This window comes from Aquila chrysaetos, chromosome 3 (assembly GCF_900496995.4).
Source record: "Aquila chrysaetos chrysaetos chromosome 3, bAquChr1.4, whole genome shotgun sequence".
In the NCBI taxonomy this organism is placed as follows: Eukaryota; Metazoa; Chordata; class Aves; order Accipitriformes; family Accipitridae; genus Aquila; species Aquila chrysaetos.
The window spans coordinates 55,696,568-55,714,397 of NC_044006.1; the positions used below are offsets into that span (position 1 = coordinate 55,696,568).

The following is a 17,830-nucleotide window of genomic DNA, read 5'->3' on the forward strand; positions in this document are numbered from 1 at the left end:
AGTGAAGTCAGGCCCTTTCAAACTTTAAAGGTTTCTTTTTTTCTTTTTTTAATGCTCCAGCAGATCTGAACATGATCAATGTCCACAGATGAGGTCCTGAAGCTTTTGAAGCTTGAAAATCAGCCATGGTCAGCTTACAGTAGCCAATGCTACCCTGACTCTGAGGATGCTCAAGACCAATATTCTATCTTAAAAAGAGTTTACATTTTCAATCAAAACAGCATATTTCTCTACTGGCAAAGTATACTAAAATTTGAAAAGAAGTTAGTTTTTAAAACTAGTACAACTGTTTGCAGGATTTGTAAAAACCATAGCTGAATTTACCAGTAAATCTGTAAGAACTGTATGCACCCACCCACCCACCCTGCTTAGTAGCATCTGGTATAGTGTGAATCCTTCATCGTGTGACATGGGATTTTCATTACAAAATAAGCAGTAAAATATCACAGACACAAAAATTAATAAATAGCTTTTTTCCCTAGATAAATCTCTTTTGACAGAAATTCTCTAATCACCTTTGTTCAGGATCCTTGCTGGAGCTATGGAGTCATAATCCCAGTATCTGAGGTTGTGCCTTAAAATACAATTTAGTCTTTTTTGTATAACAACGAATCAGTATTTCAGATTGCTGTGAACCAGCTACTGTTTCCCCTATAACTTTATCAGAATGAAGCTATATACACAACTAACTTGTCTGAATACACATGGACTGTTATTACGGTGCCCTGATAGTATTCAATTAGACAACAAGGCTCTGAATGAAGCCACTCTAAATGTCCACTTCTGAGCTAGTCATCTACTTACAACTGAGGACATGATCTAGGGCACAGTTCTTCTCCTCCTAAAGCAAACATCTGAGAAGGTCAGAACAACCATGGCCTAAAAGTACTTAATTTTTTTTTTTTACCAATTGTAAATAGCCACAGATGACCAGCTTAGACTAGACTCAGATGAAAACTATTCATTTACTCAGATAAATCCCTATCCAGTTTGAAAAAAAAAAAAAAGTTGTTATTTCTGTCTTTGGTACTTCCCTCAAAACTGTCTTATCTACATGTTTCAAAAAATAACTTGTCTGTATCCTAACAACACCCTTATATGACAGGGAAATATCCCTCCTTGTGTTATTTATGGAAATCTGAGGCCCACAGGCTATGTCTATACTGTACCTTACCCATAGGCTAAGCTATATTTCCGTGAGCAGCAAAAACTTGGCTTGAATTCAGGTTGCATTCAAATGTCATCTCCTCTTCTGGAAGAGAATGCCTGGCCCCTTTCAGGAAAGAGTCCAGGCTATCTTGTATCATAATACGTGACACTAGTGCAAGGACAGCTAGAATACAAGGCAGCAGCTGGGCTGGGCACACAACGCCTGAGCCTGTCCACAGAGCGGTCCAGGGAGTGCCTGAGTACCAGCTGGATTGCTTCAGAGCCAGCCCAGGAGCTGTTCCAGATGGTCAACAGTCTGGATGACTCGCAAATTTGGCTTGAAACTCAGCCCTGGCGTCACTCTTAATTGTACTGCCTAAGACTGTATTGCAGGCTAAGGCCCAGACAACCAGGAGTATGCAAAGAGCAGAGAGATATATAAGTATAAATTTAGGTGCAAGGACATACTTAAACTGCATTTCATCAACCCAAAAGCATCTCATTTTCTGCTGCAGGAGCCAAGACTCCTATATACTGGTATTGCCCCACAATCCAGCTTCAGAAGCAGCTCTGGAGATGGTGAAACATGATTTTCCAAGTCAGTGTTTCTTCATCCAGTCTTTTAGACTTGAGGTACCTAGGGGCTACCAAAGGGAAAAAAAGCCCCTTAAATTGCCAAAGCAGGAGCTGGACAAGTAGAAGAATTTGAATCCAGACAGTAAAATGCAAACTTATGTAAGAACAACAGTGCAGAGATCCATTTTTAGGAATTAAAGCCTGAACCTGGAGCAAGTGTTAATGCAAATCCATCATTTGCATACATTAGACTAAATTTGGCACTTTCTGTGGGGATTGGTCTCCTCACAGTCACTGTGTCAGCACATTATAAACTGTTTAACAGGCATGAATCAAACATTACTCTTACAAATATTTATTTGTTGTAGTAATCAGGATCTGCATAAGAAACATGTATTTGCAAACACTGACAGTGGTTCATTGTGGTTCACTGAAAACTAGAAGTAAAAAATGCAGCATCTGTTATAATTTGAAAATACTCTAATGAACAAAAGCAAATAAAAATATTTTAATCAAACTTCACACAGGAAAACAATGCTTCTAATCAAAGCAACAAATGCAGCTATGTAATAAAACTGCAACTGTTTCAGTTAAGTTCTCACCATTCAGGAACTTTGAAAAGTGTTATCTTTACTTGCTCTGTATGTGTTTGCCTGTATGTACTAGATAAACAAAGATAGCCATTAACCAAGCATCTACAGCAGGCTCAGTTACACTCTGCCCTCTAATCTGTACCTACTCAGACTACATCCAGGATGGCAAATCCCTTTCAAATGCCTGTTTTGAGATATGTGTGTGTGTGTGTGTATCTATGCACATCCATATGTATAAATAAATACAGGGAATATAAAATTTAATATATATATATGTCATATACATAATTTTATGTATGCATATATAAAAATAAATACAGAGAACATAAAATTTAATAGATATATATTTCATATATTTATACATAATTATATGTACACAGGGTAAAGGTGAATAATCACCTCAACCTATCCATATTTATACAAAATGGGAATACAAACATATAAAACCAGCAAACATTTAGATTTATAAAACCAGCAAACATTTAGATTTATATGAATATATATAGGTCAGGGAAAGTGAATATCCCCCTCACATGGGGACAAGACCTGGAATGCGATGTACAGTTTTGAGACACCAGTACAAGACTTCCAGGTGTTTGGCCCGAAGAAGAGAAAGCAAAGGCGGATCTATTTGCACTTCATCCAGTGTTCAATAGGTAGAGAGAAGAGAGCGCCAAACTCCCATTTCAGGTACGCAGCAAAAGGAAAAGAGGCAACAGACACAAGTTGTAGCAAGGGAATTTCTGATTAGATACAAAGAAAATACTCTTCACAGTGAGGGTGATTAAGCACTGGAACAGATTCCCCAGAGAGTCTGTGGCATCTCCATCCTTGGATAGTTTCAGAACTTGGCTACACAAGGCTCTGAGCAATCTAATTTAACTTTGAAATCAGCCCTGCTGCATCATTAGGGTCCTGCCTTACAGGAGGGAAGAGAGAGGGAAGGGTTCGTACTGGCATACATGGTCCCATATTCTAGAAGTGAGGGAAGAGAGGGGATCTTGTCAACCCTATCACCATGGCAGAGTGATATTTTTTTGGCATCACTACCATAAAAGATTCCAATCATACCACCCATTACTAAGCAAAGGTAAGTCAGTAACATTCACAGAGTCATTGATATTAGACCCTCAACAGAGAGACAGAATACAAATGCAAAGCTAAAGACTATGATCTAGGGAACCAAGCCAAGCAATTGCCTTCAATATTAATGCTAGGGAAAAAAAGGACTCCATAGTGTTTATGACAGTAGGGACATGCAAAACCCTTGCATGATGAGAAGAGTAGCTTCTATTTTTAGATTTATCTGATGCTGCAAACATCTATTTAATTTCTGGGTTTTATTGTGCCTTAGATGCTATTCATATGAGTTATTTTAATTTAATAGATCATATCTAGAGAGCTTTATTTGGACTTTCATTCCATGAATCAAGAAAAAAAGAATCATCAAACCTAACAGGATTTTTTCCCAAAGTACAATCTGATCAAAAACAAATTAAGACCTCAGGGCTTGAACTAACATAGCTAAGGGTATTTTTTCTCTTCTTTAGATAAGGCTGAGACTTATAAAAGAAACCCATGAGGGTCTATTATAAATCAGAATGCTACAAGTGAACCATGAGGCTCTAGATAAGGTCTTACTGGCATAATGGACTGAAATGTGTCATCATTTAAAAGTACAACAAAGTTCTCCCTCAGCACTTTCTCTTGAGATGCAAATTCTGTTTTATAATAGGATTCTAAGTTTTCCCTAGAATCTTACCATCTCTACAGCTAATGATTTTTTCATGTAACTAAACCTCTCGAGTCCCACAATACATCCTTTCCTTATACAGTACCTGGGTTCTGTTACACTCAGCTCAACTGCTGGCCAGATTAGCTCATGTTTTTTATCAACTGCACGCTTGGCCAGAACTGATCTACATCCCCCTCCCCTGTTCCTCTTCAGAGGCTGTTCAAATTTTCTCTGGCTAGTTTAGAAAAATATAACCAATTTTACAAAAACTGGTAAAGTTAACTGATAGCAAAGACAATACCCCAGTGAGTTCTGGAAACTCTGGGGAAGTGGTATCTAAAATTCTGCTTTTAGGAGCTAATTTAAAACATAAGAACTTGTTGCAGTCGGTTAAGTATTACAATTAAAAGTAACCATTACAATGAGTTTCTGAAAGATGAACTATTAGCTTTTTTACCAGATTTCAAACGCAATAGTGCACTTCAGAGGGCATTTAAGTTTGCTTCTGGCTGCAAGATGCTTTGTGTGGTTCAGAAGCTCCCCAGCTAATCAAGCGGGGAGAAAGTTTTCTTCATATTGCTCTCCTGCTACCTCTCCTGGCAGCTGAATGGAAGAGCATCCAGTTTAAACACAAGGACTTGGTAATTCTACCTCAATGCTAAAGCAGAAATAGTCATTCTAAACCTCATTTCATAATGAAGAAACTGAAAAGGAGAAGTTAGCTTTGTGTAGGTAAGAGAAGAAAGACAGAGCACAGCTCTTTAATAAAATGCCAACACTTGTTCCCCTGTCCTCTCATTGGGTTTCAAAGAGTATCACAGCCTTACACTGCAATGCAACAGGACAGCTTTAAAGGGCAGGGAAACAAGGGAGAAGAGTCTCTGCCCTTTAGTCCATATCTCCTGGAGTAAGGGGATACTAAAAGCCCTTCCATTATACTTTATCTCAGTTCTCTGCTGCAATGGAGCAGGCTAAAGCACCAGTTGTGCTCTCAGGGGCAGTGCTTTCAGCTTCTTCCCAGAGTCTTGGCCCTGGCACCTAGATTTAGGGAGCTTCAAAGAACTGCAAATATGGGACTGCAGAGTCAGTGCTGTATCAACAGGAAACATGGAGAGTTCCTGCTAAAGCCCCTTCTTGGCTGGAGGCCATATCACTGGCCAACCCATATGGGAATGACTGGTCACATGATTTGTGTATGGATGGGTTGGCCCAAATCCTACAGCATGTCAACATTTCATCCTCCTTCCCTCCTCTGCCCCTCTGTTCCTTGTTGGGTGCAATCTATTTCATCAATAAGATTAATTATTGATGTTTGTTTGCAAGTAAATCACCTTGTTGCTTTGGAAATCTCTGGATTAGCTACTCTGAAGAACAGAGATAGGTGACTGGAGAGATTAGTGACAAGGTGGGAGAATTGCCTGTAGAACAATTTCAGTTAGGTGGTATGACTTTTAGGAATGGGCCACAGATACTCCTGCACCTCTACTAACTCTAAGCCATCTTTGCAACAGAGTAGTTTAGCCCACACAGATTTCCACATTAAGACAAGTTATGCAGCTGCTCATAGCACTCAGACCAACTTGAGTACCCTAACATATGCACAGTGCCACAGAGATGATTTCAGGAGTAGTCTTGGTTTTGAATATCAGTGCTAGTAGTAAGGAACCCAGTCTGTGTTTGACAGCCAGAACGTGGCACTTAGAAATAATGACACATTTTTAAAGGTGTTCTCATACCTTTCACTGCAAATTGAGTGAATACTGAGTGTTCCTGTTGGGTACGCATTAGTAAACAATGCAATGTCTACTCCCTCATGTGATCTTAGCTTCTGAGATAAAAGGAGCAAGAGAGCTTCACAAACCATAAGGACTTGTCTTTTGTTGTTTAAAGCTCACATGAGACAAAGAATAGAGTTTAGTCCTGAGTTTCACAGCCTGTGTGGTGGCAGGGAGATTAGCTGCACTTTGCCAGTGACTCTGGGTGCAACCCTTGCAATGTCAGCTCTCTGATCCACTGGGGAACATTGCAGTTGTCTTACACCAGTGTCAGCATGTCAGGTCCAGCTAGGCTTAGCATTTGTTATTCTCCCTTCAGGACATTATGGCATGCAGGATATAGAATAACTTTCTTTAAATTTAAACTCCAGTTATTTTAAAAATAGAAAGATATTATTCACAGAGAAAAACAAAACACTTCAACAAAACAGCCTCTACAGGACCAAAGACCATCCTATCTCAGCGTTTACCATCATAATAGTAACCTAAGCAGGCCTAAGTTTTTCACTAAGGCATCTACCACTTACTTGGTTCCCTCAAATCACTTTCTGGACAAGTGCCCCCTCTATCTAAGGCAATATATACTTTACAAACTCAACACATTCTTTTTTTCTTCCTTCCCTTCCCTGACTCATGAGCATGTTCTTGTTCATCATTGCCTCTTAACAAGCCTTAAAAGCTTGTGGAGAGATTTTGTTCATTTTTAGTTTGTTATACTTTACAGCCCCATAACAAGGCATATCAATCCATTCATTCAGTAAATATCTCAATATCTGTAAAATACAGGATAGCTATAAATTAGTACAAAGTAACTCCACACCTGTAACACCATGGTATATGAAAATGTCCAGAATCTTGACTGAAGCCATCACAGAATACTAGACAAGGTCCTCCCTGTTTTTATTTAGTAGGACTGAGATATTAATAGTGTTAATACAAATAACATCAAAGCACTTGCAAATGAAGGAACCCTTCTTGAAATTAGGTCTACTGTTCTTGCGGAAACAGTGAAATAATCTGTACAGTTACATATGAGTCTTACCAATTAGGTGCCCACTTACACACTTATTTGTGGCAGTAAAAGTCCAAATAACATCCAAGTGCACTGTATGTTCCTTCCCCAATGGCAGAACCTAACTTGCATTGAATGCAACATATCTGAGCTTCATTTGTGTACCCAGCCCTCAGAAATGGAAGACATGAGCCCTCATGCTCATAAGTAATTTAAGCCAGTGGTTTTCAACCACTTGGCTTTGTTGATCTCTTGAATTTTTAAGTTATAGTGGAAATTTCACAGTTTCTGTGACCTGCAGCAATTTCACGTATCTAACTTGGGATATAGTATCTGTGAATCTGCTTTTCTTTTACTAATTCTTTAGAATTTAGAAGTCCTCCATTGAACTCTCATGGCTGAAAAATACTGATTTAGTAACTTCTTTATCTATTTGTTGGGTCACGCTGCCTTTTAACTGTTATGTTATACTCTCCTTTTCTTTCTAGTTCCACTCAATTTTTACTTCTGATCTTAATTAAAAATCCTTTCAATTATTCAGCAGTTTTGTTTCTTCTATTGCATTTAGTGAATCTAACTGAAAGAGCGATATTATTTGGTCAAGAAAAAAGTACTTAAAAAAGAAAGCTTTGTATAAAAATGCATTAAAATGAAATCTTCCAACTCTGAAGCAGCCTCTGTAGTTTTTCTGTCTTGTTTCAGAAAACATTCCCAAAGCTTTCCAAGACTTTTCAAAATCTCCTATGAGGCATGAAGTATTAATCTTTAAAATTAAAGCTGCTAGAGCTGAATTTCCAGTCTTCTAACAATTACTGGGTGTTTTTGTTTTGAGAGAAAGGATAATCTTGTGGTTAAGGAACTGGAGCAAGAAGAAAAAAATCCCAAGTCAGTTACCAGTATCATCACCAACTTCCTGTATGATCTTTGACAACCAACACAGACTGACTTTTTTCTGTTTATTGCAATAAATATAAAAATGGGAATATAAATATAAAATGGGAATAGTCGCATTTCTGAGTGATGTACAAGGTGCCTGTACAAGAAAAAGCCATAAACTGAAAATGCCCCTCATATTTACTAAGGACTAAGTCCCACTAGACATAGAGTGGCAAAAGGCTTCAAAAGGAACTGTGTGTAACAGACTATTTGAAATAGTATCATCTAGGCTAGAGCTCATGTGGACTGCTCTGTTTGGGGGAATAGTGGAAAAGATGGAAAACTTGCTCCTATAAGTAGCATATTTTGGAGAGAAAAAACTGACATGAAATATACATCCATTCTTCAGCAAAAAGAGTCACCTAAGGCATATTAGAGATGGCCTTTATGTTTCTGGCAATGAAGAATGAGTGCTGGTACAAGCTATGCAAACCTTCCTGAGGTCCCTGTCTGTGAGGGCAGCTGGCCATTGCTGAATTGTGCAAAATGATACCTTTACTGCCCTTGGTATCGGAATTAGACAGCTAATGATAACACTGCTAAATCTGCCTATACTGCAGTCCCTCCTCCAAGTACAGTGCATTTGTATCTACACAATGGGCACTCTCTGGCTTAAAGTCAGCTGCCTACAAGTCAGGCATCTGTCCAGAGGACACAAACTGTCTCAGGTAGACTGAATGAGCCATGCTTCCGAGATTCCAAGCTGAATAGTTGAGTGATACAGTCCAAAGCCTTGTTGATATACTTACTCATCAGCCTGCATTTGTGCCTTTATTTGAAACATAGTATCTGTAAACAGACATCTCTGCCAAGAGTATGGAGTTGTCCTGAGTCTCTTAGTCAACTTTTCTGGAGTTTCCCACAGAAAAGCCAGATGTCCTTCTAGGTTTCATCACTAGGTTTTCATTCATTTTTCAAAACGCCCCTTTAAAATGTGATGTGACCAACATTTGGTCTGTAAGTTTTCTGTTCAAACCTGAAATTAATTTGTATAGATAATATATTTAACTTTTGTTACATGAACTGTCTAATCATAAGATGGAAATACAGGAATATTTCCTAAACTGTTTTTACCTTAAAGATGTACGCTCAGGGCATATTACAATACAAATATTGTATGCATACTGTCTACGTCTGTACAGTCACATTTATATATAACCGTAAGCTGTACATAATATTACATGCCCAAGTAGCCACATACACATGCAGGTACTATCTCTTCCTCTGTTTTGAAGAATGCCCAGCATGATGGGAGAGTCATCCCAAGCAGAGTTCCTAGACACTAACATAGTAATAGGATGTGTGGTGGCTGGAGCTGGAAGGGGTAAAGAACTGCAGGGCTTACTTGCTACATTTAAGTAAGCTCTTCTGATTTAATCTGTGCTCTCAGGAAAAAACTGAATTGTATTGTGTTCGCACTGAAATAAACCACAAATTTTAAGATTAAATATAACCTAACGAATCATAACTTTTGCTTAACGATTAAACTGTCAAAGTCTGCCTAAATAAAGCCAATTGGTTTTAAATTCCCTGCAAACACCAACTAGGCTTAAATTATTTTCAAGACCTATAAAGACAACAGAAAACATAAACAGCCTGAATTATTTAAAAAGTGTGTTCCCTCTAATTAAATAAGAAACATATGTCGGGGTTTTGGAAGTGGATATAATCTATCCACACTGTGCCTAAATCAGTTTGCATCTAGCTTCCAATATTCTGAAATAAAATTCTTGCTTTCTGAAAAGAATCAAATAAGCATGCCACAAGAGGTACTTCATCCATCTGAACAGACAGAAACCCCCTTGCCTTTTGAGCACTCAAAAAAAAAAAAAGAGGAATCTGCCAGAAACACCTTTCACTAAAGCATTAAAAAAAAAAAAAAAAAAAAAAAAAGAAGCCGTTATTAAGATGAACTACGCACAGAACCTGAAGTCATACTCCCGTTATTTCTCTGGGGACCACTAAACCCTTCCTGCAAGCGCACATGCATAGGGGCTCCCAGGAGCAGGATTTCTCTAGCGAACTGCAGATCCTCAAAGTGACACAACTAAAGCCAGCGCGGAAGAAACTGGTGCCGAAGGGGGACTCGAGCACAGCAAAGCAACACACACAATGCTGCGCTACGAGATTCAGCAATTTACTTACTGGTATTATCAAAGGGTATCTGCCTGCACTGGGTGGCGGGCCAGGCGCAGTAGTACACCGCTCCTCCTTCCACTATGTCTGGCTGCGTGGTGTTGGCTTTGGGAGCTCCCACCAGGACACTGACTCTGCGAAACATACCGGGAAGTCAACGGGGCGATCGGGACCGACGGCCGGCGGCCCCGGCAGGGCAGCCCAGGGGCTGTCACTCCGGCGACCGGCCCGAGCGCGGCGGGCGGGACGCCGCCGTTTGCCCGCCGCCTTCCCCAAAACCTCCCCCCGCGCCCCTCGGAGCCCCCCAGCCCCGGCCAGGCTGGAGGAGGGCGGCCCGGCGGCGCTCGCTCGGGCACAGCCCGGACCCCGCCACCCCCCGCGGCCGGGGGCGCCGCGCTGAGGGGAGCGGGCCGCCCGGCGGCGGCGGCGGCGGCACTCACGTGCTGGGGTCGGGGATGTAGAAGTCCACCGAGTACCCGAAGTAGCTGCCCGGGGGCCCGCTGTACACCGTCAGCTTCTCCTCGTCCAGGTTGAAGGCCACCAGCGCCGGCGCCCAGAGCAGCGCTGACAGGAGGAACAGCGGGTACGGCCGGTGCCGGCGGCGGGCGCGGCCGGCCCCGCGCCGGCGGCCGAGGGGCAGCATCCTCGCCCGCTCCGCGGCCGGCTCCCGCTGGCAGAGCGGAGCTGTGCGGCGGCCCGGCGGTGCCGCGGCGGTCTGGCTGCCGCCGTGCGCTGGCGGCGGGGCGGGGGGCTGGCGAGGGAGGCTCGGCCCCACTCACCCCTCCGCCGCCGCCGCCGCTGGGAGAGTCGCGCTCGGGCGCCCCCTGGCGGCCCGCGCTCCGCACCCGCGGCAAGCGGCGCAGCGCGGCGCCCCGCGGCTGTGGGCGGCCGCCGGGGAGGCAGGAGCCGCGGTGAGGTCCCACCGGGAGCGCGGTGGCTTGGCGGGGAAGCGCCCCTTGTACGAGCCAGCAGTTGAGCCCGAGGGACCCCGGCGCCGCCGGCCTGCGCCTGGGCCCCGCTGCCGCGGGGCAGGGCGAGGCGCTGGTGGTCGGTCTGGGGCCGCCTCACCCGCGCCTCCCTCGCTGAGGGAGAAGCCGTCCCGCCGTCGCCGACGGAGGTGTCGGCGCCTCGGCCCAGCTCCGCACGACGCCTGCGGCGTTGTGTGGGAGAGAGGACGGCGGTCAGAGCGCTGTGGCTGCGGTGTGGCCGTCGGGGAGCCGGAGAGGCCCTCGTCCCCCAGCGCAGGGACTGATGCCGGGGCCTGGGCGAGGTTTCTCCAGGCCGGCTGGACGCGGTGCTCGGGATGGTTTACTGCACTCACCAGGCTCTATCTGGGGAAACCGATTTGTCTTGCTCAGAAATTCCACCGGTGAAGCTGGGAGAAGTGCATGCTAAGCAGGACACCCCCTTAACTCTGCCCAGCAGAGTTACCTGATGGCCACGTGTTCACAAGGGAAAATGGCGGAGTTGAGGCTGGTGGTTTCTGCTTGAATTTCACTCAACTTCCAGAATTTTCAAGAGTTTAAACTGAAGAGTCTGATACTTGAAAATCCCTTTTTGGAAACTAAAGTGCATGGATAAAAAAATAGGCCTTCAACAGATTGTTATGTGATGCCAGCTTGGCTATTATTTAAAAAAAAACAAAAACCAAAAAACAAACAGCAACCAAAACCCCTTCTAGCCACAGGAAAGATGTAAACCCAGCCACACAGTTAAGAACCCATTAGGAAATTCATTCCTCTGTAAGTTTCTCTGTTAGTGCTTGCCTGGCTACACGAAGTTTTAATACAGGGAAGGGGGAAAACATTGCTATAGGCCTTTACCACGGCTCCATGCAGGAGCAGGTGTCATGCCTCTTTTCCCATGGAAATAACCAATGCTACTTTATTGCATGTGGCATTGCATGGAGCTTTTAGAAAGCTCCTCTTATAATTTCTTCATAAAAGTAGTTAAAAACAATGAAGCTGTATAACTCCTGTCTTGAATTGTTCTGCCCCTGCAAGCCCCACAATAGTGTTCTAGCTGTTTTTGTTAAGAATATATTAAAAGTGACTCTGCCTGAAATGCTCCCTTCCCCTACAAAGCTAAATGGGGCATCACATCCACATCTTGAGGGGACAGTATTCTTACTTATATTTTTTCTCGCCAACTCAAAGGTAGGAAGAAAAGGAGAAACATTTTATTTTCTGTTTAATCAACTCCGTTAGGAGGAAAAAAGGATTGTTTTTCAGCATTTATAATACAGATGTGTCCAAAACAGTATCAGAGAAAGATCAGAAGAATAGAGAACCCATTTATAAACATGCTACCGTAAAGCATACCTATGAAAGCAGCTGAGAGTACTTTGTTTTGTTCTGAGGTTCTGGTTTCTTTACTTTCGTGTTTGTTTTATTTTAAGTGCTTTATGGCAAGATTATTCAGATAAGACTGACATTCCTGTTCACAAAAATAGAACAGTGTGTTTATTTCCAGCATTAACTGTGTGACCGTTAGCTGTCCCCACGAGCTTGTAATACTCCTTAATTCTGCTCGCCTTACATTTGTACTGACTTTACTCTTGCTATTAGAGTGAAACATCACCATTGACAGTATTTTGTTATTTTACACTGAACAAGTATCTCTTAGAGATCTAAGCACCAGTAATAAGTTCAGAAGTAGCTCAATGACTTGCAGGGTTAATGTCTACTCTTAAAAGTCATACAGTTTTAAGGCAACTGAAGGCATTTGAAAGTTGCGTTGCCTTCTTCTAAATAATAATAATGCCTTGCTCTTATTTAGCACAACAACAGTCAGTTCCAGTGCTGAGTGTCACAAGTGAAGCTGCTGGTGCTCGGAGAACTGCTCAGATGCCACACCAGACCTGTGGCACTCGGGAGCGAGAAGGCAGCACATTCTGGTGCTGTATCCATCTTGTACAGATCTATCCAAAACAGAGTTAAAATTCAGTAATTAGCACAGTTGGAGATAGGTGAGTGTTCACACAAATGAAAAGCAGAAGGGGCATAGCAAGAGCATAGGCAGTTCTCATGTGCTCCCCTTGTACCTGTCTTTCAGTTTGAAATATATGCCACCTAGCTTAGTTGGTTTGAACTAAATTTAAAAAAAGGAAAAAAGTGCTTCAAATGGCTATCAGTGCTAAAACCTGTATGGAGAGCAGGGTGGAATCAAAAGAAGGAAATCTTTTTCAAGATCCTTTTACCCTCAAGGAGTTAACATACAGCAGTCCCCCTGCCCTTACCCTTTTCCTTCTTTTTTTTTCCTTCATATAAAGAAGAGAGACATGAGTGTAGGATATTCCAAATCAATTCAAAGAGATAAACAAAAACCCAACCTTTTAGTTTTTTGAAGGATTTGCAGTGTTTCCCTAAATAACCTGGACCTGTTCTAATCACTGTAAGCTTATTCCAGGTCTTGGTTTCCTCAGACTTTAGAAATGTTTGGACTGGACATTGTGATCTGCACTGCTCAAGAGATAAGCAGCTGCCCCAGTTGTTGGTAGACTGAAGTTTGGTCTTTAGCATACCTATGGCCTGATACATTAACTGCTTTGAATATTGAACTTAAAAGTCTTAATAGGCTCTAGAATCTGACCTGAAGCCAGGATGGAGAGCTTTTATAAGAACATTTAGCCAAGAGTCCAAAAGTCATTATCTACCCTACAGAATAACTGGAAGGTCAGATTTGGGACCAAGTATTTTATACAGAAAAATACAAGATTCCTGGTGTGGATTTCTACAGCTTGTATCATGTGCAGTTGGTGAGGTTAATATGTCACTATGGTCTTTCCAGTCTTAAAAAATAGATCAGTCAAAGCTTCTGTGGTAAGCTTTGCCAAAGCAAAACTTAAATATTAGTATTTCTTAGAAGACTCTATTATGAAAGCTTTAATCTTATTTATGCCATTATTTAGTAATGTACCTGCTAGCACAGGAAGGGCAAGTATTTCAAGGAATCATATGGGATTTTAACATAAATCTTGTCAAAATTAATGACAATTTTACTGTTAAATCCTTTCAAAACATGGCAGTACGGAAGCTTAAGTGTCCAATTCCCATGGAAAAGCTTACCTTTTCTCTTAGTTGTTTTCTAGTTTTGTTTCTGTAGGCAGGAAGCCTTTTCCTGAACTGTAATTGAAGCCATTACTTAGATAGTATTTTGTATTGATTATCCTGTTGCAAGCAAGAGGATAAAATGAGGATGTGACCATGCTCTACAAAGAGCATGAATTTCTGGGATCTGAATTCAGGATGATATGCCAACAAAGGATGTTCAGCATTCAGTTCTGAACCTTACCTCTGTGAACATGTCCAAGTTAAAAATCTTAGCAGAAGTAAATCGTACATGAAAAGCATTAAAGCTAATTTGAGAGTGAGCAGACTAAATCTGCTAGCAACCTAAGCATATAGCCTGTGAAAAAAAATGTTTCTTTTCAAGAGATCTCATGGAAATACTTTTTTTTTTTTTAATTAGTTGTAAGAATTAACAAGTTTAATCACATGAAATCAATGTAAACCAGAATCTAATTAGGCAGTCTACCATCTTGGTGAAAGCACAGACTGGCTGCTTAGTGAGCGAGGCCCCGAAGGATGGAACAGTAGGGACATCGCATGGGAGGCTGTGCGTGCATGCAGTGTTCACACTGCACCTCCTAGGCTATTGCAGTCAGCAGGCTTGCAGCACATTACTCGGCAAACCCACAACGGAGTCCGAAGGTGCTCTCCAGGGCATGCCTGATGCTATATGCTAAACAGCCTTCCTTGCAGTCAAGAGTATCCAGAGTAACTGTCCACAGGCTGGCTGTAGACAGTCATCCAGCTGGACAGCAAATGCACCACAGTATGCATTGCGCTAATGGAGGTTCTTGTTCTTGCTCATGAACTGTTGTGTAGACATAGGCATTTCACTGCCCTAATGGATTTTATTCCCATATCACTTGCCTGCTCCATCCAGGCCCATCTTGGGCTCCTTTGCCCTAAACTCATCCTCACAAGGAAGAGAAGAGAGAAAAAAGAAACATACAGATGGATCAGAGAAGCAGAAATTAGAACTGTCTGAAAGATAAAGCCAAGAACTTCAACAGAAGTATTCAAAAAACAAAGTGCCCTGCAAGTACTTAAGTGATTCACTGTTTTAAAGGGGTCTTCATGTGGATTATAACAAGGATATTTAGATTTGGATTTATACTGGCTGCTTACCTTGAACGGCTCAGGCTTTAACAAAGCAAAAATCTATTTGTTAGCCTTAAGCCTTCAAATGTAACTCAACTGGGCTAATATGAGGCACTGGAAGTAGCCTTTCCATTATTTATTTAGGTAATTTATTTAGAGTATCTAACTGTAAACTTCAGTATACATCGAAGTGGAAATAATTTCTCTTTTACCATTCAACCAGCAGTTGACCCCAGTACCTCTTTTTCTCCTCACCTCTTTGTTATGAAAGTGAATTTAGAGCAAAGAGACACCAACACATAGCTGAACAATTTTCTGTCTCAAAGGACTTTGAGACATGAGTGGGAGAACCCAGTTTTCCAGACTGACTATCAAACGGCCTGCTAACTGTACCATGTTGCCAGCTAGGACACTAGTTGTGTCCCAGAAGATACTGACCTTTCCTTGGCAATTAAAATTGAACCATTGTGCAATACATAAAAAATCATTCACCTAGAGTATTAATCAAAATGTCATTTAATTGTATATTTCATTCATGTGCTTTCTTACAGTTAGCATTATCAGTTTGCTCTGGTTAGTTAAAGCATGTATTTAATCCTGTAGAGTGCTCTGGTATTACTTATTGACTAAGTCTCAATTTGCAAATTGCAATATATACATATATACACACACACACGTAGCCCATATATTTGGCACTTAGAGCAGAACAACCTGTGAAAATTATAGAGTTTTCTGGTCATTTTTCTACGGAAGCAAATCAAAAGTACCAGACATTAATGCCCTGCATATTATAAGTCTGCCTTCTAAATAGCAATGCTCTTTTAGGGAACAAAAGGTGAATTTCCGTAGTCAGAATCTCTCCCATCTTGTTCATCAGGGAGGAAAGGACAGAAAGGTTCACATGGCTGAGGCTCTTGGATGAGCTGGCTAAATTCCATTAAGCACTGCTAGTTCTATTAAGCACTGTTAGCCTCTGTAGTCCAAAAATATGTGAAGTAAACCAGAAGCCAGGCCTCAAACAACTGAGCAGTATGAAGGAAAAAAGATACAGAAATAAAGGTTCTTATACCACACTAAGCATCAGCTAAATTCCTCTGTAGTATGGCAGAAGTTTTAATCAGGACTAATGCTTATACATAGATCTCACACCAGCTGGGCTTCTAAATTTCTTTTTTTCTGTGAGCTAGAACATAAATTGTATCTGAGAGTGGACTAGAAAAAGGCTGTTTAACAGATTCAAGCTATGATTCAGTGCAAGCTCTGGTGTGAGATACTCCGCTACAAGCCAAGACAGACACCAGAATCTAGGAGAAAGAGCAAAAGTGAATTTTCACCTTCTAAGACATCAGTGCAACTCTGCCTAAAGACATTTACCTTAAAAGTGTAAAACCAGCTAAAGCAAATACCTATCAAGCCTGAGTATTTTAGGAAAAGTAAAGTTTCAAATTTGCTAGGCAGTCCAGATTAAAGCAGATTCTCTTAATTATCTATATACTTTTGAGCAGCAATACTACTTTTGCACAAGTCTTTTAGCATTAGGCCCCCACAACAAGATGGAATACTTGTGTTCTAATCAAAGTGAGTCAGATAAGATGAATTAAGAATCTTTTCAAATTATTGTCATCTGCAAAGGAATTATTTTTTCAGAAAAAGAAATCTCAAAAAAAGGTAAGATACACTGCTGTCAGTTCTGCAGTAAGGAATGGTCACGGTAATTTCAGAAGTTAGGTTTTTAAATAAGTCCTGACTGAACTTCTTGGGGAGGGATGGGGCTGCAGCAGTGGCCTGTGTGAGAAGAATTCACCAGGAGCTGTCTCCATGTTACACAGAGCCACTTCCAGCTGGCTCCATGATGGACCTGCCGCTGGCCAAAGCTGAGCCTGTCAGCAAAGCTGGTGGTGTCTCTGTGATAACGTATTTGAGAAAGGGTAAAAAACGCTGTATGGTGGCCGGGAGACAGGAATGAAAATATGTGAGAGAAACAACCCTGCAGACACCCAGGTCAGTGAAGAAGGAGGGGGAGAAGGTGCTCCAGGCGCCGGAGCAGAGATTCCCCTGCAGCCCCTGGTGGGGAAGACCACGGTGAGGCAGGCTGTCCCCCTGCAGCCCAGGGAGGTCCACGGTGGAGCAGATACCCACCTGCAGCCTGGGGAGGACCCCACACTGGAGCAGGTGGGTGCCTGAAGGAGGCTGTGACCCCATGGGAAGCCCACGCTGGAGCAGGCTCCTGGTAGGACTTGTGACCCTGCGGGGGACCCACACTGGAGCAGTCTGTGCCTGAGGGACTGCACCCCGTGGAAGGGACCCATGCTGGAGCAGTTCGTGAAGAACTGCAGTCCGTGGGAAGGACTCATGTTGGAGAAGCTCGTGGAGGACTGTCTCCCGTGGGAGGGACCCCACGCTGGAGCAGGGGAAGAGCGTGAGAAGGAAGGAGTGGCAGAGATGAAGTGTTATGAACTGACCACAACTCCCATTCCCCATTCCCCTCCCCTGCTCAGTGGGAAGGAGGTGGAGGAGTTGGGATTGAAGTTGAGCCTGGGAAGAAGGGGGTGGGGGAGAAGGTGTTTTTAGTTTTGTTTCTCACTATCTCTATTTTTAATTGGCAATAAATTAAATTAAATTAATTAATCTGTTTTGTCCGTGATGATAATTGGTGAGTGATCTCCCTGTCCTTATCTAGACAAGGAGATAAGGAGCTTTTTCATCTATTTTCTCCCCCTGTCTTGCTGAGGAGGAGGTGTGAGAGAGTG

The 17,830-nt window shown here is 42.3% G+C and overlaps 1 protein-coding gene across 3 annotated transcripts in view; it reads right to left on the reverse strand.

The window, feature by feature from the left end:
- ITGA8 (integrin subunit alpha 8) overlaps positions 1-10,687 on the reverse strand; it is a 125,062-nt gene extending 114,375 nt beyond the window's left edge. For 2 of the 3 annotated variants that reach the window (XM_030010011.1, XM_030010013.1), the window contains exons 1-2: positions 10,353-10,687; positions 9,922-10,046 (exon numbers count right to left, since the gene is read on the reverse strand). In XM_030010011.1, the coding sequence (XP_029865871.1) occupies positions 9,922-10,046; positions 10,353-10,555 (328 nt within the window). In that variant the 5' untranslated portion in view covers positions 10,556-10,687. The remainder of the gene's footprint in view (positions 1-9,921; positions 10,047-10,352) is intronic. The other variant, XM_030010012.1, reaches the window with a different exon arrangement.
- Positions 10,688-17,830: the final 7,143 nt, after the last annotated feature.